Here is a 24891-nt window from a genome sequence, read left to right as displayed (position 1 = left end):
TTCTTTTTGGACACTACTATGGGTACAAACAACAAATAATAACACATACACTCACTGGCCACTTTATTGGGTACCTGTTCATTTGCTTGGTAACACAAATTGTTAATTAGCCAATCACATGGCAACTCAATGCATTTGGGCATCTAGACGTGGTGAAGACAACTTGCTGAAGTTCAAACTGAGTATCAGAATGGGGAAGAAAGAGGATTTAACCTCTTTGCACCGCCGCCTCCCAGCCCTTTAGGCTCCATTCACACCTGGGCGTTTTTGTTTCAGGCGTTTTTTCAGGCGTTTTTATGGGAGTTTTTGCAGGCGTTTTACAGGCGTTTTTTGTGCAGGCGTTTTTAGATTGACTAGAGACCAATGGAAAATGCCTGTAATCTGCCCAAAAAGAAGCTCATGTACTTTTTTGAGCGTTGGGCGTTTTGCTTCAGGCGTTTAAACTCTCAGATGTGAACAGGGGCCATTTAAATGAATGGGGTTTTACTTGTTGGGCGTTTTGGAAACGTTTCTTTTGAGCGTTTTTGGAACTGAAAACGCCCAGGTGTGAATGGAGCCTTAAAGTGGCTGTGAAGGCAGAAGTTTTTTTTTAAATCTTAAAGCGGAGTTCCAGTCCCCATAGTCAATTATTTTTTATATGCTCCACCGGGATTGTTAGTGCTTCTTTTTTATGATTCGAATAATGTTATTAATTTGTTCCTTCTTTTTTTAAATCAATAAAATCCTACCTGAACTAAGAAGCAGCCTCTCCTTTGTGTTCTGTCACATTAGAAAACCTATTGGAACGCATAGCGGCCATATTGGAACGCATGGCGCATACACAGTAGGTTGTTCTCGTCCGAACGTCACTTCTGGTTGCAGAATCTGATAGGCCCCTTTCACACGGAGTCCGTCAGGCGGACTCTGTTTTTCTCAGCGGGGGATCGATCGCCGCTTCCCCGTTGAGCAGGAGGATGACAGCTGTGTCTCTGCGTTGTGTGCGTAGACAGGTCCCCATGCATCTCTATGGGGGAATCGGATGGGAACGGACCGCCTGTCTGTTCTCATCCGATCCCATCCCCCAGACGGATGGAAAATAGGGTTTCCATCCGTCCGGTTTTGACGGATCGCATCGGATGTCAGCGGACATGTCTCCCCTGACTTCTGATGCCCCATAGAGATGCATGGGGCATCCGTTCAGATCTGCCTGAAAAACGGACAGGTGGATCTGAATGGTCTCCCTGTGTGAAAGGGGCCTTAGGTAGCGGTATTCTGATAGAACACCTGCATTCAGAAGGTGACGACGGCCATCTTGGTACTCCCCGCACTGTTTAGCGCCAAAATTTTTGTGAAACTTACTGAAATAAATTAACTTTTTGATAATATTCAAATTTTATGAGATGCACATGTACAGTATATGCTCACTTTATTGCTATAATAAATCTGACATTCAAGACTTGGCTGGGTGTATCAAGATGGCTGCTGCCATCTTCTGACTGCAGGTGTTCTGTCAGATGAGCAAACCTGCTAGCGGTGGAACGCATGTGCAGTAAGTATTTGTGGTAAGTCAGCTGAGGGAACATCACTTTAGCTCATCTGACAGAACAGCGGTACTAGCAAGGTGTACCTAATAAAGTGGCTGGTGAGCGTGAGGTATCGCTGTGATCGCCAGGAGTGGGGAAATTTATTTTTGGGTTGTGTTTTGGCAGGAGGTTATGATTATAGTAAGAAATATTCAACTGAATTAAAAAAAAATAAATATTTTTGTGCCAGTTTTCGTGATAAAAAAAAAAAAAAAAAAAAGATTTCCCGCTAAACGAAAGCCTAGTTTGTCCTGGAAAAAAAAAACAATATAATTCATGCGGAAGTTACAATGTGTACAACTTTATTAACACAGGTCGAAGTTACAAAACTGTACTCAGGAGTTCGAATTTGTTTTACCCTTTGACATGAATGGGGTTAATGAGAATACCCAACACAAAGCCGCCATTACAGCCCTCATACATCCCCGGGGCACTGGCAGCTATGCAGGGAAGAGTGTGAGGTGAATTAGCACAATGAAGGCTTGTACATTATACAGGGTCGTCATTTCGGGTGAGAGGACAAAGCTTTATTAGTCGGGCGATGTGCACAGCGCCACACAAACTCCAACCAGGACCTCATCGTGTCCACCGTCCACATACAGTCGAGTGGCGTCACTGCCCCAGACCCCGCCCCACCGTGCTTCCTCCGCCGCGGACGCGTCTTCTTCCTCCTCCTCCCTCCAATCCCTTGCTGCTGCTTCCGCCGCCGTTGTGAAAAAAAAAAGAGGAAGAGGCGACTTTAACCTGAAAGAAAAAATAATCCGAGCCCAATGCCGCGGGGTCGTCCCCCGAAACCACGGGCTGGGGACGGACCGCACACAGGTATAAAAAACCTTGCAGGGGTGGAAGGAGGACGGGGCCTGGTGTGGGCGGGAGCAGTGGCCTGTAGGAGATGTTAGATGCGTGTGTGTGAGCTCATATAGTCCCCGGATATAAAGTGGTGAGGCCGCGGACTGTACGTGTGAGGCGTCTTCTCCCGGAGACTGGGCGGAATGATACGGGAGGGGGACGCAGCACCCGGACTACAGGCTGCGGCAGGGGGAGAGCGGAGTGCAGTGTGCAGTGTGCAGTGCTGTGTGTGTGAGGGAAGAGGAGACGCAGGGGCTGTGTGTGGTGCTGTGCATTGTATAGTGTGTGCTAAGCGAGCCTTCCATATTGTCTGCCTGCCTGCCTGGCTGGAAGTCTATTGTGTTCTCTCCTATTAGAATGGCTGCTGGTGACAGTGGCTGTGTTCTCCTGGAAGCCTGCAGGATTAGTGTGCTGTACCCATGTTCATTGTATACAAACCTATGGAGAGGATGGAGCACACACACCAATTACCTCATTACTGGAATGCCAATCCTTTCACCTGCAATCTAACAAAAGTCAACCTTTTTTACTTAGTTTTCTTTTTATTTTGGTTTATACTTTTACCTTTCCACTATCACAAGTTTTTTTTTTTTTGCATGCCTCGTGTGTTGGCCCATAAGTCTACAAACCCACCACCAGCTATATCCCTAGGCTTTTCATTTGAGTCCATTGAACCTATGTGGCCTGTGTCCATTGTTAACCACTTACAGCCCATTAACCGTACATTTAGTGCTAATGAGTGGCACAGCAACGCTACTGGTTTAGAGAGCGCGCCCCCTGCTGGACTGTGCTGGGATTGGACGCCGCATGAGTTTGTCAGCAAGTTACAGCCAATGATTGTGGCTGTATACCTGCTGATCGGCTGTGGCCAATCACAGCAAAGAGATCTGTGTGGAGGTAAACACAGATCTGGCTGGATTTCTCCCCGCTTTCAGTTACAGTTCAAGCCAAAAGTTTTTTGTTTTTTTCCTTAAAGCGGTAGTATACTAAAAAACAACAACAAAAAAAACCCTGCAAGACAAAGGCATAATGAGCTAGTATGCATCACATACTAGCTTATTATGAAATACTTACCTTAGAACGAAGCCCCGACACGGATCCCCGGACACCGCTGTGGGAGCTGACATGATCCCTCGGTGTCTCTTCTGGGTTAGGCGGCCCCGCATGCGCGCAGGAGTCATTTTCCGGCGCTTCCCGGCAAGGAAACTCTGAAGGGCCGCCGGACCTTCAGAGCGCATGCGCCCATCGCATCAGCGGCTGCATGCAGTGCAAATATTAATTGTACCTACAGGTAAGCCTTATGGCTTACCTGTAGTTAAAAGTCACAAAAAACTGTATACAGTAAACCCCCGCTCCATCGCGGTTCAGTTTTTGCGATCCCGGTATATTTTGCTTTTTTTTTTTTGTAATGTTATTTTACTATATAAATCATTAAAAATGAAATATTTTTGTGTTTTCCATAGCTCTTGTTATGTCTCCCAGTATCTTTTATGTGTTTAAATGAGTTTCTATTGTTTTAAAAGTGTTTTTAAAGACCTTAAAATGCTTTTACACGTACAGTGACAGTAAAAAAAACATGCCTACAATGCATTTTAATAGGGTTTTTCTATTTTGCGGATTTTCACTTTTCGCGGCTGGTTCCGGAACGTAACCCCCGCAATGGAGGGGGGTTTACTGTACTACCGCTTTAACCAGTTTAAAATCGCCCACGGCAGATGTACTGCGGCAGGCAGCCGCTCCCAGGCAAATCGGCATACATGTACGGCGCTCACTCTCTGGAGTCTAGGGGGCGAGCACGCGTTGGGGAAGCCGATGCGTGTGTCAGGCAGCTCCGATTGCCGCCTGACCCGCGATCATTCCCCGCTGAGAGAGGGCGGTCGGCTGTTGTAAACGCAGCCAACCATCCTCCCTGGGATGATCATAGAACCCATGTGATCCTGCTATATAGGATCACGAGTCTCTATGGTAATCTCAGAAGCCACGCCCCCCCACAGTTAGAATCACTCCCCTAGGCTCACATTTAACCCCTTGATCACCCACAGGGTTAACCACTTCCCTGCCAGTGGCATTATTACAGTAACAGTGCATATGTATAGCACTGATTACTGTTGTAATGTCACAGGTCCCCCCAAAAGTGTCAAAAATGTCAGTTAGGGGTCCGATCTGTCCGCCGCAATGTCGCAGTCCCGCCAAAAATTACAGGTCACCGTCATTACTAGTAAAAAAAAAAAAAAAAATGACATAAACCTTTCCCGTAGTTAGTAGACGCGATAACTTTTGCGCAAACCAATCAAAATACGCTTATTGCAAATTTTTTTTTTTTTTTACCAAAAATATGTAGCAGAAAACAAATTGGCCTAAAATGGTAAAAAAATTTTGATTTTTACATTTTTTTGGGAATGTCATATAGCAGAATGTGAAAAATATATATATTTTTTGTTTTTCAAAATTGTCGCTTTTTTTTGTTTATAGCGCAAAAAAATAAAAATCACACAGGTGATCAAATACCACCAAAAGAAAGCTCTATTTGTGGGAAAAAAAAGAACATCAATTTTGTTTGGGTACAGCATTGCACGACTGCACAATTGTCCGTTAAAATAACGCAGTACCGAATTGCAAAATAGGGCCTGTTAAGGAAGGGGGTAAAATCTTCCGGGGCTGAAGTGGTTAAATAACATGTTTTACTTACCTGCTTTGTGCAATGGTTTTGCACAGAGCAGCCCCGATCCTCCTCGTCTCTGGTCCCCCCGCTGGCGCTCCAGGCTCCTTCCTCCTGTTGGGTCCCCTCACAGCAAGCAGCTTGCTGTGGGGGCACCCAAGCAGGCATGCTCCCGACCTGTGGCTCTGTGTGTCCATTCACACATGAGGTTGGGACTTGACTCCACCCCCTCCATCTCCTGATTGGCTCACTGGCTGTGATTGACAGCAGTGGGAGCCAATGGCTCCTGCTGCTGCCAAAAGCCAATCAGGAGTGTGAGTCCTCAGAGAGGCAAGGTTCTCATGGACATTGCTGGATCGAGAGGGGGCTCAGGTAAGTATTAGGGGAGGCTGCTGCACACAGAAGGTTTTTTATGCGTGAAGGTAAAAAACCTTGTGATTTTACAACCACTTTCAGAACTGAAAGCAAGGAGAGACTCCAGCCAGATGATCAGTGAATACAGGCAGCTCACAGTTAACCCCTCGATGGCTCTCCTGTTCACTCTTGTCTGACAAGTTCTCTGTAAACTGCGATAAAACCAGGCTGAATTTTGTGTAGGGGTGGGTGCTATATATAGCTTAGCAGATAGCTGGTCTATTCACAGCACATTCCTTCCTTCCTCTGCCTATGTGGAGTGGGGGGTGTGTGGCTTTCCCCCAATCAGCTGTCACGCATACTAACACAACACTCCCAGTGCTGAAAAGGAAGAGAAAATTTCTAACACGATGTGCACTTTCTAAAGAATATATAAAGCTGAAGACAGCAGATATGCATGTAAAACTTATGTAGGGAGATTTGTCTCATCTCTGTGTATCATCTAAGGCTGTTCACTTCACTGGGTATATATGAGGGTTTACATCCACTTTAAGGCGTCAGCAGCATACCAAGACATTTTGGACAATTTCATGCTCCCAACTTTGTGGGAACAGTTTGGGGATGTTCCCTTTTTTTTTTAACACGATTATGCACCAGTGCACAAAGCAAGGTCCATAAAGACATGAATGAATTTGGGGTGGAGGAACTTGACTGGCCTGCACAGAGTCCTGACCTTAACCCAATAGAACAACTTTGGGATGAATTGGAACACTTCTGGAAGAATGGTCAGATTCCCATAGACCCATTCCTAAAACCTTGTGGACAGCCTTCCCAGAAGAGTTGAAGCTGTTATATGAACCCTACAGACTAAGACTTGGATGCCACCACTTCAGCCCCAGAAGGGGCTCTGGCAGTAAAGAACCCCCTTGTATATTTTAAGATTAAAACATTTTTCCTCTAGTTTTAGTGAGTGGCCACGTGTCTTATTGTATTCCCTTTCTCTAAAAAGTTTGTTCCTTATGCTAGGGTACTCACCAGTACAGTATTTGTACATTGATATAATTTCCCCCTTCAAGCGTCTCTTCTCCAGAGAGAATAAGTTCAGTGCTTGTAGTCTTTCCTCATAGCTGATGTCCTCCATTCCTCTAATTATTTTTGTTGCCCTTCTCTGGACTCTCTCCAGTTCCAGCACATCCTTTCTGAGGACCGGTGCCCAGAACTGGACAGCATACTCCAGATGTGGCCGGACCAGAGTCTTGTAGAGTGGGAGAATAATCTCTTTATTTCTGGAGTGAATCCCCTTTTTTATACATGCCAGTATTTTGTTGGCTTTGCTTGCAGCGGCTTGGCATTGCATGCCATTGCCAAGCCTGTTGTCCACCAGTACCCCCAGGTCTTAGATTCACCCAAAGGTTCCCCCCCTAGTGAGTAGCTTGCTTTCTGGTTTCTGATGCCCAAGTGCATTACTTTACATTTTTCAACATTAAACCTCATCTGCCATGTAGTTGCCCACCCCATTATTTTGTTCAGGTCCGCTTGTAAGGTTTCCACATCCTGCATAGAAGATATTGGCATGCTTAATTTAGCATCATCGGCAAATACCAAGATTGTGCTAGATATCCCCTCCTCTAGATCGTTTATGAATAAGTTAAACAGGATTGGTCCCTGGACAGAACCCTGGGGGACCCCACTTTCCACACCCGCCCAATCCAAGTACTCCCCATTTATCACCACCCTCTGGACTCGCCCTTGGAGCCAGTTCTCTATCCAGGTACTCACCTTATGGTCCATACCTATCTTCCTTAGTTTGTACAGTAAGCGTTTGTGGGGAACGGTGTCGAATGCCTTTGCAAAGTCCAGATACACCACATCCACAGGCCTTCCTTTATCTAGATGGCAACTCACTTCATTGTAGAAGGTTAATAGATTGGTCTGGCAAGAACGATTTTTCATGAATCCATGCTGATTACTACTACTAATACCATTCTCATCCCCTCAAAAATCTTGCAGACTACTGATGTTAGACTTACCGGCCTATAGTTACCCGAGATATATCTCGGCCCTTTTGTAAATATTGGTACCACGTTGGCTTTTTTCCAATCAGTTGGCACCATACCCATCTGTAGACTATCCTTAAATATCAAGACTAATGGTCTGGCTATCACCTGGCTGAGCTCTTTAATAACCCTCGGGTGCAAGCCATCCGGTCCCGGTGACACCTGCCATGACACCTTCACGTAAAAAACATCTAAGGCAAAATCACATTCATTTCATTGGCCCCTGTTCAAATATGAACATTTTGTCGCCTGAAGCTAAAAAAAAGTACATGATTACAAACGTTTTTGTTAGATGTCAATGCCTGCCTCCAAACACCTGCAAAAAACGCCTGAAAAAAGCCCCAAAAAAACGCTGGGGAAAAAAAGCAAAAAAAAAAAACGCCTGAAAAAAAGCCCAAAAAACGCCTGAAAAACGATACGCTCAGGTGTGAATGGAGCCTCAATGTAAGTAATATTGGAAAAAAAATATCGTATGAGTGGGAACACAGTACACATACAGCTGCAAGAAAAAGTATGTGAACCCTTTGGAATGATATGGATTTCTGCACAAATTGGTCATAAAATGTGATCTGATCATCAACACAACAATAGACAATCACAGTCTGCTTAAACTAATAACACACAAGGAATGAAATGTTGCCATGTTTTTATTGAACACACCATGTAAACGTTCACAGTGCAGGTGGAAAAAGTATGTTAACCCAATGATGTCAGTGTGACGAAACGCGTCTAGATCGTAACCACATCACTTCCGCCTTTTGGTCTGTCAGCTTGGGACGCATATCCGGCGGGTGGAACGCACGGCGTTCCGGATACATACCGCGAGAGAGGAAGTTGCGGTTCCTAAGCCAGACGGACACGCTTGCTTGACTCTACCAATGTGAGTACCTGTTTTGTGATAATAAATAAAGGATTTTTGGAAAACGATCCTTCACTATAAGAGGCATTTTTTCCACACGTCCTAGAATTATCCTTGAAATTACCCTTGGAGTACTGATGCCGGTTTAAGCCCTTTACAACTTCTTTGGAGAGTGACCGGGGCAGGTGGAAGTATTTAAAGAGGAACAGGGACTGGACCCCTGCTGTTTGGGAGCGATCCCTATTATCAACCTGCGATTCACCCCTGTGGGGGGACCTAGCTCTGGTAAGCGCGGGACCTACTGGAAAGGGAGCACTTAATCCCTCACCTATACATCCACTCCGTGTCACCTCAAACAAGAGCACCTTAACAAATTTGTGGACTTTTGCACTTATTTATATTGTTTGGGACTTTCTGCACATAATATTTATATTCTTATTTTTTTACTATTTTTCCTGCATTTTTATAGCATCCTCAATTCTAGTTTTAGACATTTTTAATATCTTTTGGCCATATTGCACTTATTTGATCCTACACTTTGTTTGTATCATACTCTATTTGCAGTTATATATAATTTTTCACAATCCACTGATAATTTACATCACTACGGTTTTATCACACATGATTGTGTGAAGCTTCTGCACTATAGGTGGTTCGATTTGTTTCACTTTATTTATTTATCTATATATATCCTTTATTCTAATTGATCTGGTAGATCAATTTCTCACCAGCACTCAGCACCTTTATACCATTTTTGGTTATTTATTATTTTTTCTAGTGTTTCACCTATCTATTCATATATTTATCACTTGGCACTTTATTGCACATATTGCACATGAATTTATGTTTTAATGTATATGATATGCACTGCTGATTTATGTTTTATAGGACATCAATTTTAAGTGATGTGATACCTATTTATATATATATTTATTGCACAGGCCACCTATCTTTCTTGTTTACCCCACATCAGTGTGAGTTCAGTCTGCACACCAGACTGGTTACAGAGCATTGTTTAGTGACTTTGACACTTTATTCCACACATTTTTTGATACACCCATTACTGGCAGCGCCAATCACTTCCCTTCCTTTCTATACATAAAGCTAGAAAGGGTTATAAAAGTATCTCCAAAAGCCTTGCTGTTCATCAGTCCACAGTAAGACAAATTGTCTATAAATGGAGAAAGTTCAGCACTGCTGCTTCTCTCCCTAGGAGTGGCCGTCCTGTAAAGATGACTGCAAGAGCACAGCACAGACTGCTCAATGAGGGGGAAGAAGAATCCTAGAGTGTCAGCTAAAGACTTACAAAAGTCATTGGCAAATGCTAACATATCTGTTAGCGAATCTACAATAGGTAAAACACTAAACAAGAATGGATTTCATGGGAGGATACCACAGAGGAAGCCACTGCTGTCTAAACAAAACATTGCTGCACGTTTACAGTTTGCACAAGAGCACCTGGATGTTTCACAGCAAAACTGGCAAAATATTCTGTGGACAGATGAAACCAAAGTTGAGTTGTTTGGAAGAAACACACAACACTATGTGTGGCGAAAAAGAGGCACAGCACACCAACATCAAAACCTCATCCCAACTGTGAAGTATGGTGGTGGGGGCATCATGGTTTGGGGCTGCTTTGCTGCATCAGGGCCTGGACGGATTGCTATCATTGAAGGAAAAATGAATTCCCAAGTTTATCAAGACATTTTGCAGGAGAACTTAAGACCATCTGTCTACCAGCTGAAGCTCAACAGAAGATGGGTGTTGCAACAGGACAATGACCCAAAGCATAGAAGTAAATCCAGAATGGCTTAAACAGAAGAAAATACACCTTCTGAAGTGGCCCAGTCAGAGTCCTGACCTCAACCCGATTGAGATGCTGTGGCATGACCTCAAGAAAGCAATTCACACCAGACATCCTAAGAATATTGCTGAACTGAAACAGTTCTATAAAGAGGAATGGTCAAGAATTACTCCTGACCATTGAGCACATCTGATCTGCAACAACAGGAAACGTTTGGTTGAAGTTATTGCTGCCAAAGGAGGTTCAACCAGTTATTAAATCCAAGGGTTCACATACTTTTTCCACCTGCACTGTGAATGTTTACATGGTGTGTTCAATAAAAACATGGATACATTTCTTTGTGTGTTATTAGTTTAAGCAGACTGTGATTGTCTATTGTTGTGACTTAGATGAGGATCAGATCACATTTTATGACCAATTTGTGCAGAAATCTATATCATTCCAAAGGGTTCACATACTTTTTCTTGCAGCTGTATACTTTTTGTTTGTTTTTTAATGACAGCAGAAGTGGAAATACACTTTAAAATGGGTTTTTGAGGAGAAAATGGACCCCATAGCAACATGCAATAAATCAATATTAAACCCCAAATAAAACATTTACTATGTTGCAGCCTACCAATTCTTTTATGTGATGGCTGCACTAATTTTCTTTTTAGGCTTTCTTTTTTTCAAAACAACAAGCTCTCTAGCAGAATGTATCAGTGCAGAGATAAGACGAACCATTTTACACTAGGAGGGGTGCTTACAATGATCAGCTTTTATGTAAAAGGGAAAAAATGGTTTGGTATAACTGCTTATAAAGTATTAGTTGGAGTTTGGCTTCGATTTGGGAGTGTATTTAAATCTGCTAGTACATAAAACATTGCCCTCCCCCAGACTGACAATGGTGCTGTCTGCACTGCCGCCTATGCTCATTCCTCCAGAGTTGTGTCTCACTAATACAGGAGGTGTGTTACTGGCCAGATCACCAGGTGAAAACAAGGAAAAAAAGCCTAAAAAAAGAACCCCAATACAGCCACCACATCTAATGATTGGTAAGCTGCAATATATTACAATTTTGGCTTTGAGTTTAATACCACTTTAATTCTAGATCTAGGAAACTAGTTTACTTCTATTAATTATAGTGGTATATTTAATTCCAAAAAATCACTATTACAACAATTCTGGCATTGTTAGCCCAGATGAAAAAGTCCTCCCAGTACCACATGAATAGGTACTGGGGCAAAACTAGCCTTGTTTGCAGTACTAAAGATTTGGAGGTAAATTTATCATGGAAACATACAGTGGGTACGGAAAGTATTCAGACCCCCTTAAATTTTTCACTCTTTGTTATATTGCAGCCATTTGCTAAAATCATTTAAGTTCATTCTTCTTCCTCATGAATGTACACATAGCACCCCATACTGACAGAAAAACACAGAATTGTTGACATTGTTGCAGATTTATTAAAAAAGAAAAACTGAAATATCACATGGTCCTAAGTATTCAGACCCTTTGCTGTGACACTCATATATTTAACTCAGGTGCTTTCCATTTCTTCTGATCATCCTTGAGATGGTTCTACACCTTCATTTGAGTCCAACTGTGTTTGATTATACTGATTGGACTTGATTAGGAAAGCCACACACCTGTCTATATAAGACCTTCCAGATCACAATGCATGTCAGAGCAAATGAGAATCATGAGGTCAAAGGAACTGCCTGAAGAGCTCAGAGACAGAATTGTGGCAAGGCACAGATCTGGCCAAGGTTACAAAAAGATTTCTGCTGCACTTAAGGTTCCTAAGAGCACAGTGTCCTCCATAATCCTCAAATGGAAGACGTTTGGGACGACCAGAACTCTTCCTAGAGCTGGCTGTCCGGCCAAACTGAGCTATCGGGGTAGAAGAGCCTTGGTGAGAGAGGTAAAGAAGAACCCAAAGATCACTGTGGCTGAGCTCCAGAGATGCAGTCAGGAGATGGGAGAAAGTTGTAGAAAGTCAACCATCACTGCAGCCCTCCACCAGTCGGGGCTTTATGGCAGAGTGGCCCGACGGAAGCCTCTCCTCAGTGTAAGACACATGAAAGCCCGCATGGAGTTTGCTAAAAAACACCTGAAGGACTCCAAGATGGTGAGAAATAAGATTCTCTGGTCTGATGAGACCAAAATATAACTTTTTGGCCTTAATTCTAAGCGGTATGTGTGGAGAAAACCAGGCACTGCTCATCACCTGTCCAATACAGTCCCAACAGTGAAGCATGGTGGTGGCGGCATCATGCTGTGGGGGTGTTTTTCAGCTGCAGGGACAGGACGACTGGTTGCAATCGAGGAAAGATGAATGCGGCCAAGTACAGGGATATCCTGGACAAAAACCTTCTCCAGAGTGCTCTGGACCTCAGACTGGGCCGAAGGTTTACCTTCCAACAAGACAATGACCCTAAGCACACAGCTAAAATAACAAAGGAGTGGCTTCACAACAACTCCGTGACTGTTCTTGAATGGCCCAGCCAGAGCCCTGACTTAAACCCAATTGAGCATCTCTGGAGAGACCTAAAAATGGCTGTCCACCAACGTTTACCATCCAACCTGACAGAACTGGAGAGGATCTGCAAGGAGGAATGGCAGAGGATCCCCAAATCCAGGTGTGAAAGACTTGTTGCATCTTTCCCAAAAAGACTCCTGGCTGTATTAGATTAAAGGGGGCTTCTACTAAATACTGAGCAAAGGGTCTGAATACTTATATTTCAGTTTTTCTTTTTTAATAAATCTGCAACAATGTCAACAATTCTGTGTTTTTCTGTCAGTATGGGGTGCTATGTGTACATTCATGAGGAAGAAGAATGAACTTAAATGATTTTAGCAAATGGCTGCAATATAACAAAGAGTGAAAAATTTAAAGAGGTTGTAAACCGAGAAAAAATTTTTTTCTCTTCTTTACATCCTGAAAGAGAAACACATAATGAGCTAGTATGCATCGCATAGTAGCTCATTATGAAATACTTACCTTAGAACGAGCCCCCGCCGTGCCGTCCGCTTACCTGTATGACGGGCGACATGTATAGTCGCCCGTCTTCCGGGATCGCGGCATCCGGCCATCTGATTGGCCGGAGCCGCGGTGACGTCACTCCCGCGCACGCGCGCGGGAGCCGACGGTCACGGCACGGGGCTCTGAAGGAACGGCACGATCTGCCGTTCCTTCAGAGCGCATGCGCCAGTGACGTCACTGGCTGCATTAAAGGTAAATATCTCCTAAACGGTGCATGTTTAGGAGATATTTACAGTACCTATAGGTAAGCCTTAATATAGGCTTACCTATAGGTACAACTTCCTGAGGAGGGTTTACTTCCTCTTTAAGGGGGTCTGAATACTTTCCGTACCCACTGTAAATAATTATTTGAATTAAAACTTGAAGCCTCCATAAGCCTATCAACTGTGTAGTGTGGTCTTTAGGGAAGAAATATTGTACAGCAAGGAGACTGATTTAATGTCTTCTTGAACAGATGACTTCATATACCGATGTCCCACTTACAATTACCTAAAATGTCAAGTATGTGGACTAAGAGCACAATTCACTAAAGGTTATCGCATGGGTTATGACGGTCATGTGACCACTGAACGCAATAATGAAAATGTCAATTCACTATTGCTCATATGCATTATTTAACGCAAACGCCAAAAACGCATGTTGAATACCGCATAGAAGGCATTAAAAGTCAGTTCACAAAAGTAAATAAATGCATGCGGTATTTAACCACTTTACCACCGGAGGATTTTGCTGTCTTCCGTCCAGGCCACTTTTTGCGATTCGGCGCTGTGCGACTTCAACTGACAATTGCGCGGTCGTGCGATGCCGTACCCAAACGAAATTTACGTCCTTTTTTTCCCACAAACAGAGCTTTCTTTTGGTGGTATTTGATCACCTGTGCGATTTTTACTTTTTGCGCTATAAACAAAAAAAAAGCGTTTATTTTGAAAAAATAACAATATTTTTAACATTTTTTTATATGAAATTCCCCCCAAAAAAGATGTAAAAATCATTTTTTTTTTAAAAATTTTTGGCCAATTTGTTTTCTGCTACCTATGTTTGGTAAAAAAATCGCAATAAGCATATTTTGATTGGTTTGCGCAAAAGTTATTGCGTTTACTAACAAAGGGAAAGATTTCTGTCATTTTTGGTGTTCTTTTTTTTAACGCGTAATGGCGGCGATCTGCGATTTTTTTTTTTTTTTTTTTTTTTTTTTTGCGGGACTGCGACATTGCGGCGGACAGATCGGACCCTTGACTGACATTTTTGACACTTTTGGGGGTACCAGTGACATTACTGCAGTAATCAGTGCTATATATATGCACTGTTACTGTAAAAATGACACTGGCAGGGAAGGGGTTAATTTTATTGGAGAGGGAGGGGTTAATGTATGCCTGGTGCTTACTGACGTGTAGGGGGAGAGGTGACTGAGTGAGCCAGGGACAGATCGGATGTCCAGCTATGCTGAACAGTCCGATCTGTCACTCCCTGTCACTATGGAGATCCGCCCGCTTGTGTTTACACAGGCAGGCGGATCTCCACACTAGATCCCCGGCGATCGGGGCAGAGCAGCGGCGATCGCCGCTGCTCCTCCCCTGGCCCGACTCCCGCTGTGAATGAAAACAGCGGGAGCGAGCCTCCGGCGGCGCAAAAGCGCCGCCCAGAAGGGGGAGTGTCTGACGACGTAGTACTACGTCGTCAGACGATAACGAGCCACTCTGCCGCAGTAATATTACTGTGGGCGGTGGTAAAGCGGTTAAGTACTGGTCCAAGCTTGCGATAACTTTGGCAATCGTTAAGACTTCCCCCCCCCCCCAGTGATTGGTTTAAAAAATAGGTGGGAAAGGTAAGCTGGAGCAGATGTCAGCTAGATTTTAGTCGAGAGTTGTTTCTAGAGGCTGGCAGATGGCATAGCAAAGAGGATGGAGCTCTTTGAGTCCAGTCTTCTGGAATTAAAGCAATGCAGAAGAGGAGGAGAAGATCTCAAGTGGTCCTTTTAAAGGAAGGAGCACACACTTCTGGATCAATTTACAGATGCTGATACCCTGCAGAAGTACAGCTTATCCAAGCATTTCAGGTTATCCTAGCAGTTCAGGTTGTCCTAGCAGTACAGGTTATCCTAGCTACTTATCATGGAGCTTCATACCCAAATCATAGGGTACCTTGAGCCCTCAACACAGAGAAGCCATGCCATGCCACCCATGACTAAATTGTTTGCTTTACATTTGTTTGGAAAAGCATCACATCAGATCCTTGCAACAACGTACCGCATGGTTTCATGCTGTATTTAGCGCATACTTTGGAAAGATAAGGCATGCGAGATTTTAACCACTTGCCGACTGCCGCACGACTATTTACGTCGACGGTCAGCCCCTCACAGGCAGAGTGGCGTAGATCTACGTCGCTAGTCTGTGAGGGTCTAGGGAGCGTGCGCGCGCCGCCGGAGGCGCGCTCCCACGTGGCCACGGACCCCCCCGCGCGTGTGACCGGCGGACCCGATGTCCGCCGGTCACTCGCGATCATTGGGTGGAGAGGGAGAAAGGCAGGCGGCTGATGTAAACAAGCCGCCTGTCATTCTCCCCTGTGTAGAAACAGTGACCATACGGTTCTACTATGTAGGACCGTTGATCACTGTTCCTAAACCTCAAGCCACAGCCAATCACAGTTAGAATCACGCCCCTAGGGATACACATAACCCCTCCCTCTCAAAAAAAGTTAACCCCTTCACAGCCAGTGTAATTTTACAGTAACAGTGCATATATATAGCACTGATTACTGCAGTAATGTCACTGGTAACCCCAAAAGTGTCAAAAATGTCAGTCAAGGGTCCGATCTGTCTGCCACAATGTCGCAGTCCCGCGAAAAAAATCGCAGATCGCCGCCATTACTCGTTAAAAAAAAAACAACAAAAATGACAAAAATCTTTCCCTTTGTTAGTAAACTCGATAACTTTTGCGCAAACCAATCAAAATACGCTTTTTGCGTTTTTTTTTTTTTTTTTTTACCAAATATATGGTAAAGAAAAAAATTGGCCCAAAATGTTAAAAAATTTTCATTTTTACTTTTTTTTGGGGGGAATTTCATATAAAGAAATGTGAAAAGTATTGTTATTTTTGCAAAATTGACGCTGTTTTTTTGTTTATAGCACAAAAAGTAAAAATCGCACAGGTGATCAAATACCACCAAAAGAAAGCTCTGTTTGTGGGAAAAAAAGGACGTCAAATCCGTTTAGGTACAGCGTCGCACGACCGCGCAATTGTCCGTTAAAGTCACGCAGTGCCGAATCGCAAAATAGGCCCTGGTCAGGAAGGGGGTAAAATCTTCCGGGGCTTAAGTGGTTAAGGAGAGTTTCTTTGTGAATTACACAAGTTTTTTTTCTAAATGTGCGTTATTTTACCGCATACTCTGATGCGGTAAAATATTGCTTACTGGATTGTGCCCTATATCCTTTATATAGGCAGAGGGCTCAGTGACCAAAGATTGTAAATATAAGAATCGGCATAATCCAAAAGGCCAGTAATCTGGCTCTCCATAGTGGCAATGATTGGCAATCCGGGAGATATGTAGCATTTTTGTGCTGTGCTTCATCTTCTACATGCTGACTGTGGCTTGCTTCCTTGGGGGTGGCCAGAGCATGGTTAGAAGGAGTTGATAACCACTGGGGCTTATTATCTGTTGCTCCTCCTATTGTGCCATATTTTTGCAATTTACTTCTAATAATATTTCTAACTTCTTATGATGTTTACTATAATATACATTCTTTTGTTTTGTGTATGTTTGGCTGTCCTAATGCAACGCAAGTATAGCGCAAAGCATTGCTTAGATATGAATGGGTCTTTAATGTTTAAAATACTGCAGGAAGCAACCAGCGATTTTAAGAAGTTGTTAGACATATTTGATTGATGCCCCCCAAAGCATTTTGCAAATGTTTTTCCAAACACAGTGAGATCTTTTTAAACACACAAATGCTCCTGATTTTCTCCGGCTCTAATAGGCTAACCCCTCCCTTTTGCATTTATACAAAGGGAATGAATATTCCCTATGTGCACAGCTATTATGATCCAGCTGCACATAGAAAGGCCAGACCTTCACTGGCTGTATAAATATAATTTAATATTAAAGAAATTAACACATCCAGAACCAGCTTAGAATAAGATTAATTGTTTTTTTTGTTTTTCAGAAAGGTGTACAGCAGTAGGATGGTAATATAAACTGTATAATAATAAGAGAATACTGTAATTAAAAGTGAAAGGGTGTTGTTCATTTTACTTGTAATTGCTAACAACATTATATATATATATAAATATATTAATATAGTTTCTAAATATATATTTTAACACAGAAATCCTTTCAGATGGAGTTTTAACAGCAAATGCTGACAATAACAGTTTCTCCTCCCATGGATCATCCTACAAGTGTGACATCTGTTTGTTATCCTTCCCTAAGGAGACACAGTACCAGAAACACATGCGGGATCATGAGAGGAATGATAAGGTGAGAAGACTCTAGTGTTTTGACACATTTAAAGCCCAGCTCCAGCTACAATATTAATTGGAGTGGATAGTGAATAGTGTTAAGAGGGGTTAGATCGTTTGTTGGGTTTTTATTGCTGTGAATGATTTTCTGCCCTGGTAACATCCTTTCTATTCATTTCTTGTGCTGGCGTCACTCGGAGATAGAAAGTTGTGAGAAATCAAAGAGCTTAGCCTTGGGTCGGTGTTGCTCACAGCCAGCAGCTTCTTAAATGAAAAGTGGTGTGAATCAATAAACTAAGGCCGGTGTTCTGTCAGAATACCATACCCTATCAGAAAACCATACCTCCGTCATTTCCGGTTGAGGATCCGCTGTGGCTTCATCATGCATCAGCTGTAACCGCGTCACAAGTCCTAATGTGCATGCGCGGACTAGGTAGGGAATTTTGATAACATCGCAACGAGTCAGGCAAAAGTCCTAGTGTGCATGCGCAGCAACGGGTCGGCCGCGGCATCTCTCATAACAAACATGCATACGATCTCCATGCCCCACACTGCACCGGCCCGACACTGCACCGACCCAACAATGGGACAATCCTATTCCCTAATCCCACGCCCACTGTCCATTTCATAGCTATGTGCCATTGTCAGGTCGGTGCAGTGTAGGGCATTGAGATCGGATTGTCGGGTCGGTGCAGTGTCGGGTCGGTGCAGTGTGGGGCATGGAGATCGCATGGATGTCTGTTATAAGAGATGCCGCTGGCCGACCCGTTTTGCATGATCCGTTACGATGTTATCTAAATTTCCTACCTATTACGCGCATGCGCACTAGGATGTGTGACGCAGCTACAGCTGGTGCATGACGTAGCCACAGCTGATCCGCACCAGAAATGACGGAGGTATGGAATTCTGATGGGGTATGGTTTTCTGATAGAACACCGGCCATAGATGGAGTGAATTTATTTTCTGCAACCACAGGAAATTTGCTCAATTCCCCCATCAACACAGTCAATGTTGATGGGGGAATCCCTCCTGAGGAGCCATTGTGTTTTCCCGGCAGGGAAAGCTGTCCCCAGCGGTAGAACACAGTAAATATTGCTAGCGGCAATAACAGTAGCTAGTGATAATCGCATGTAAAGTCCGACAGGCTGGTTGTGCCCAAGTGGATCAATGGATCAACTTGGGTACATTCAGCCTGCCCATACATGGTTTGTATCAGGAAGCGGGAACCAACCAAGATTCAAACCCTCTATGGCTAGCTTTAGGCTGGCCATACGGCAAACAATTTTTTTATAAAGTTTTCCCGTAGATTTATCAAAAACGTCAAACCGAAACACTTTCAATTTGTATGCCCTTGCATTATATAGTATAAAGTATAACTAAAGGAAATTGAACAGGAAAAATCATATAATGTATTGCCAGCGTAAAGTAGAACTATAGGCACATTTTTTTTCTTTCATTTTGGATAGAGCAATGGGGGTATAACTCCTGTAAGTTTTTTTTCGCCATCTGTTTCCTGTTGCGGAGATTTCCCTTCACTTTCTGCCCCATAGCCAAACAGGATGTGAGAGGAAGTAATAACGAAAATTCCTTAGGGACCCCCAGGTCACCAGAACCAGTGTCCCAATTGGAAGATTTCCCCTGTTATTTTTCTGGGGACAACCCAAAACTTGGAATTTTCTGATGCTTTCACTTTCAGTGATAATGGCAAACAGGACAAATGAAGAGGGAAAATCTTCTTTATGGGGACACAGACAGCAATAAAAACCAACAAGCATTCTAATCCCTCTCCTTTAGTTATACTTTAGGGCAGGCCCATTTTTTATTTTTCTCGTTCAACCAGTGAGTTGAACAAAAAAAGTGCCGATTTCCCCCATCCACATATTCGAGGTGGGTAGGAGAATCACTCCAGCTGTGCTATTGTGTTCTATTGCATATAAATACATTTTAAACAGTTGTGTGCTTCCATACATGTTGCAACAGTTGGGAGAAGGCTCTTTTCTGTCCTTGAATGACTATGTGCCCCTGTATACAAAGCCAGGTTGGATTGGAACATTGATTGCCAGCCAGTCCCCTCAACCATCATCAGTATCTAACCTCGTCAAAAATGCTGTTATGGCTGAATGGGCACAAAATCCCACAGACACAGTCTAAAATCTTGTGTAAAGCCTGATCAGAAAAGTGGAGGCTTTTAATGCTGCAAAAGAAAGGGTGGGGTGGGGGAGGGATGTAAGGGAACAAGGGTCAACTTCATGTTAATATAAAAAAATGCAATTTTAATATATATAATATACATTTTTAATATGCAGTGAGTATAGAAAAGAATCACCCCCCTTTTAAAATAATCACATTTTGTTGCTTTGCAGCCTGAAATGAAGACAGACACAGTTTTTGTTTTATCCAGCTGTATTTACTAGTGCAACTTATAACATCCAAGAAAGATATAACACCAACATGTCAAAAAAATCAAAAATGGAATTACTGAGTTGGAAAAAGGATCACCCCTCTTATGTCAGTATTTTGTTGAACCACATTTTGCTTTAATTACAGCCTTTAGTCTTTTGGGATATGTCTGTACTAACTTTGCTCATCTAGACTTTGAAATATTTGCCCACTATTCTTTGCAGGACTGCTCAAGTTCAGTTAAATGTGATGGTGACCGTTTGTGGACTGCAGTCTTCAAGTCATTTTCAGTGGGGTTTAGGTCTGGGCTCTGACTAGGCCATGCAAGGACATTCACTGTTTTCTCCTTCAACCACTGTGTGGTCATTTTTGCTGTGTGCTTTGGCAGGGGTATACCTAGAGCATTTGGCACCCGGGGAAGATCCTATATCTGGCACTGAACACCCCCCCCCCCACTCTAAAATGTAAAAACACCCCACTGTGCCCCCTGCATACCTCTGCATCCCCCAATATGTTTGTCACTACTGTGTGTCCCCTATCCACAATGGCACCTCTGTACCCCTTTACATTACACAGCCCCCCCAGCTCTGGACCCCTTTATGTTACACAGCCCCCCCCCCCCGCAGCTCTGGTCCTGTTTACATTACACAGCCCCCTTCCCCTGGCAGCTCTGGACCCCTGCACATTACACAGCCCCTCCCAGAGCTCTGAACCCCTGGACATTACACAGCCCCCCGCAGCTCTGGACCTCTGCACATTACGCAGCCCCCCCCCCTGCAGCTCTGGACCCCTAAAAATTACACAGCCTCCCCAGCTGTGGACCCCTTTACATTACATTACACAGCACCTGCACTTCTGGACCCAATTACATTACACAGCCCCCTGCACCTCTTGACCCCTTTACATTACACAGCCCCCCGCATCTCTGGACCCCTTTACATTACACAGCCCCCCGCATCTCTGGACCCCTTTACATTACACAGCCCCCTTGCAGCTCTTGACCCCTGCGTGTTACACGCCCCCCTCCCATAGCTCTGGCCCCTGCACATTACACAGCCCCACTGCAGCTCTGGACCACTGCATGTTACACAGCCCCCCACAACTCTGGACCCCTGCATGTTACACAGCCCTCAACAGCTCTGGACCCCTGCATGTTACACAGCCCTCAACAGCTCTGGACCCCTGCATGTTACACAGCCCTCAACAGCTCTGGACCCCTGCATGTTACACAGCCCCGACAGTCCTGGACCCCTGCATGTTACACAGCCCCCCCCAACAGCTCTTGACCCCTGCATGTTACACAGCCCCCTCAGCTCTGCCCCTTCCTACCTTACTGGGGCATGCAGAGGGGGAGACACAGCAGAGCGGAGCAGGAGAAAGAAAACACTCTATCTCCTATACGGTTGGGGAGAGAGACAGAGGAGTAGCGCTGAACAGAGGGAGGGAACTGCTGGAGTTAATGTTTCATATTAACAAGCTAATGATTAGTTGCTAGAACCACCTAGCAACCAATCACCTGCTGGTTAACTTGGAAAGTTAACTCTGGCAGTTCCCATCCTCTATTCAGCGCTGCTCTTCTGTCTGTCTCTATCCCCAGCTGTACAGGAGACAGTGTTTTCTTTCTCCTTCTCTGCTGTGAGCGGTGGAGTCAACTTGGTGGCCGACCCTGGGTGTCACCCAGGTAGTGGTCCAGTCCGCACCTGGCCCAGGCATATAGTGCCTTGCAAAAGTATTCGGCCCCCTTGAACTTTGCGACCTTTTGCCACATTTCAGGCTTCAAACATACAGATATAAAACTGTAATTTTTTGTGAAGAATCAACAACAAGTGGGACACAATCATGAAGTGGAACGAATTTTATTGGATATTTCAAACTTTTTCAACAAATAAAAAAACTGAAAAATTGGGCGTGCAAAATTATTCAGCCCCCTTAAGTTAATACTTTGTAGCACCACCTTTTGCTGCGATTACAGCTGTAAGTCGCTTGGGGTATGTCTCTATCAGTTTTGCACATCGAAAGACTGAAATTTTTGCCCATTCCTCCTTGCAAAACAGCTCGAGCTCAGTGAGGTTGGATGGAGAGCGTTTGTGAACAGCAGTTTTCAGTTCTTTCCACAGATTCTGGATTGGATTCAGGTCTGGACTTTGACTTGGCCATTCTAACACCTGGATATGTTTATTTGTGAACCATTCCATTGCAGATTTTGCTTTATGTTTTGGATCATTGTCTTGTTGGAAGACAAATCTCCGTCCCAGTCTCAGGTCTTTTGCAGACTCCATCAGGTTTTCTTCCAGAATGGTCCTGTATTTGGCTCCATCCATCTTCCCATCAATTTTAACCATCTTCCCTGTCCCTGCTGAAGAAAAGCAGGCCCAAACCATGATGCTGCCACCACCATGTTTGACAGTGGGGATGGTGTGTTCAGGGTGAGGAGCTGTGTTGCTTTTACGCCAAACATAATGTTTTGCATTGTTGCCAAAAAGTTTGATTTTGGTTACATCTGACCAGAGCCCCTTCTTCCACATGTTTGGTGTGTCTCCCAGGTGGCTTGTGGCAAACTTTAAACAACATTTTTTATGGATATCTTTAAGAAATGGCTTTCTTCTTGCCACTCTTCCATAAAGGCCAGATTTGTGCAGTATACGACTGATTGTTGTCCTATGGACAGAGTCTCCCACCTCAGCTGTAGATCTCTGCAGTTCATCCAGAGTAATCATGGGCCTCTTGACTGCATCTCAGATCAGTCTTCTCCTTGTATGAGAAAGTTTAGAGGGACGGCCAGGTCTTCGTAGATTTGCAGTGGTCTGATACTCCTTCCATTTCAATATTATCGCTTGCACAGTGCTCCTTGGGATGTTTAAAGCTTGGGAAATGTTTTTGTATCCAAATCCGGCTTTAAACTTCTCCACAACAGTATCTCGGACCTGCCTGGTGTGTTCCTTGTTCTTCATGATGCTCTCTGCACTTTAAACGGACCTCTGAGACTATCACAGTGCAGGTGCATTTATACAGAGACTTGATTACACACAGGTGGATTCTATTTATCATCATTAGTCATTTAGGTCAACATTGGATCATTCAGAGATCCTCATTGAACTTCTGGAGAGAGTTTGCTGCACTGAAAGTAAAGGGGCTGAATAATTTTGCACGCCCAATTTTTCAGTTTTTTATTTGTTAATAAAGTTTGAAATATCCAATAAATTTAGTTCCACTTCATGATTGTGTCCCACTTGTTGTTGATTCTTCACAAAAAATTACAGTTTTATATCTTTATGTTTGAAGCCTGAAATGTGGCAAAAGGTCACAAAGTTCAAGGGGGCCGAATACTTTCGCGAGGCACTGTATGTATGTATGTATGTATGTATGTATGTATGTGTGTGTGTATATATATTTATATATATATATATATATATATATATATATATATATATATATATATCTCACAAAGTGCAAACAAATTCCTTACATGTGTGAATGTGCTAAAACGCCCACACACAACAGACTGTGGCCAATTTCGATACATTTGGTGACAGATCTCACAGTGCTCAAATTCCACATATCTAGTGTACAGCCAAGGAAGGTGATTTTGAAGAGATTCTGTCAAGAAAGATCCACGCAGTGATCTTACAATCCACTCAAGCTGCTTAGCATAATAAATTGATCCTCTATGACTGAGCGGTCATTAGCACGGAATATTCCCAAATGCCTGGATTTAAATCTGTTTTTCTCTTAAAATAGGAGCATACTTACAATGTAACAACGTACAATGTTACAACGAATATAGAAAAGTCTTTCTCTTTGTCTGTCTCTCCTTTTTCTTCTGTTGCCCTCCATTACAATATTGTTAAGTTTTGTAACAATATTTAAACATTTCACTTGTTTACAGTAATTTTATGTTTGTTTTATAGCCTCATCGGTGTGATCAGTGCCCAATGTCTTTTAATATCGAATTTAACCTTACACTTCATAAGTCTACACATAACGTGGATGACCCAGCATGTCCAGCATGTAACAAAAAGTTCTCTCGAGTGGCCAGTCTCAAAGCTCATATTATGCTGCATGAAAAAGAAGAGGTTAGTATTCCACAGCACATATGTGTTAAACCATTAAAGTAGAATTATAGGCAAAACTTTTTTTTTTCTTAATTTTGGATAGAACAAATTAAGGAAATTCCTTGCTAGTGTCCCCATTGGAAGATTTCACCTCTATTACTTTTCTCGGGACAACCCGAAATTTGGTATTTTTCTTACACTTTGATGATGGTAAACAGGACAAATAGAATAGGAGAATCTTCCTAACGGGGGCACAGACAGCACTGAAAACTGACAGGTGTTCTATATCCTCTCCACTCTACAAAACAAAACAAAAATGTTTCGCCTTTGGTTAAACTTTAGCTTCGGCAAGTTATGGGAAGATAGTAGAATTTACTACTTACTATAAAATATGGAGAAAAAAAAATTGCAGAAATATTTTTTTGAGGACATTGTGAACTTTAGTTTTTGTATACATTTATTACACATAGAGAAATGGTTTTCCTGTTTATCTTATTGAATAGCTATAAGTGTAAATGTTTTTAGTAGTATTGCCTTCCTTAACTCTTCTTGAAATAGTAGTTTTTTTGCTGTCCTGTATTATGTTGTTACTAATCATCTTCTGGTAGATAATGAGGGTGAATGTGCATGGCTGTTACTACAACACTCTAGTTTTGTAGAAAAGAACTTTAGGTATGGGCGTAAATAAATGTGGTGTGTGTACATATATACATACTTTATTAAATAAAAAAAGTATTTTTCTATACAGGTTAACTGGTGTGCTGTCCTCTGTCCAACCCATTGGGAAAGATTTAGGCTCATTTTCACATTTTCCTC

General features: G+C 43.1%; 1 protein-coding gene across 2 annotated transcripts in view; it reads left to right on the top strand.

Moving 5' to 3' along the window:
- The first annotated feature begins 2260 nt into the window (after window positions 1-2260).
- The window catches only part of ZNF236 (zinc finger protein 236), a 358788-nt gene continuing 336157 nt past the window's right edge, over window positions 2261-24891 (top strand). For both annotated transcript variants that reach the window (XM_082258772.1, XM_082258771.1), the window contains exons 1-3: window positions 2261-2384; window positions 17491-17642; window positions 23932-24096. In XM_082258772.1, coding sequence (XP_082114898.1) covers window positions 2333-2384; window positions 17491-17642; window positions 23932-24096 — 369 coding nt within the window. In that variant the 5' untranslated portion in view covers window positions 2261-2332. The remainder of the gene's footprint in view (window positions 2385-17490; window positions 17643-23931; window positions 24097-24891) is intronic.

Source organism: Pelophylax lessonae (genome assembly GCF_965119305.1).
Source record: "Pelophylax lessonae genome assembly, chromosome: 5".
NCBI lineage: Eukaryota > Metazoa > Chordata > Amphibia > Anura > Ranidae > Pelophylax > Pelophylax lessonae.
The sequence above is the reverse complement of the archived record's forward strand: the minus strand, read 5'-3'. Positions and strand labels throughout refer to the sequence as shown.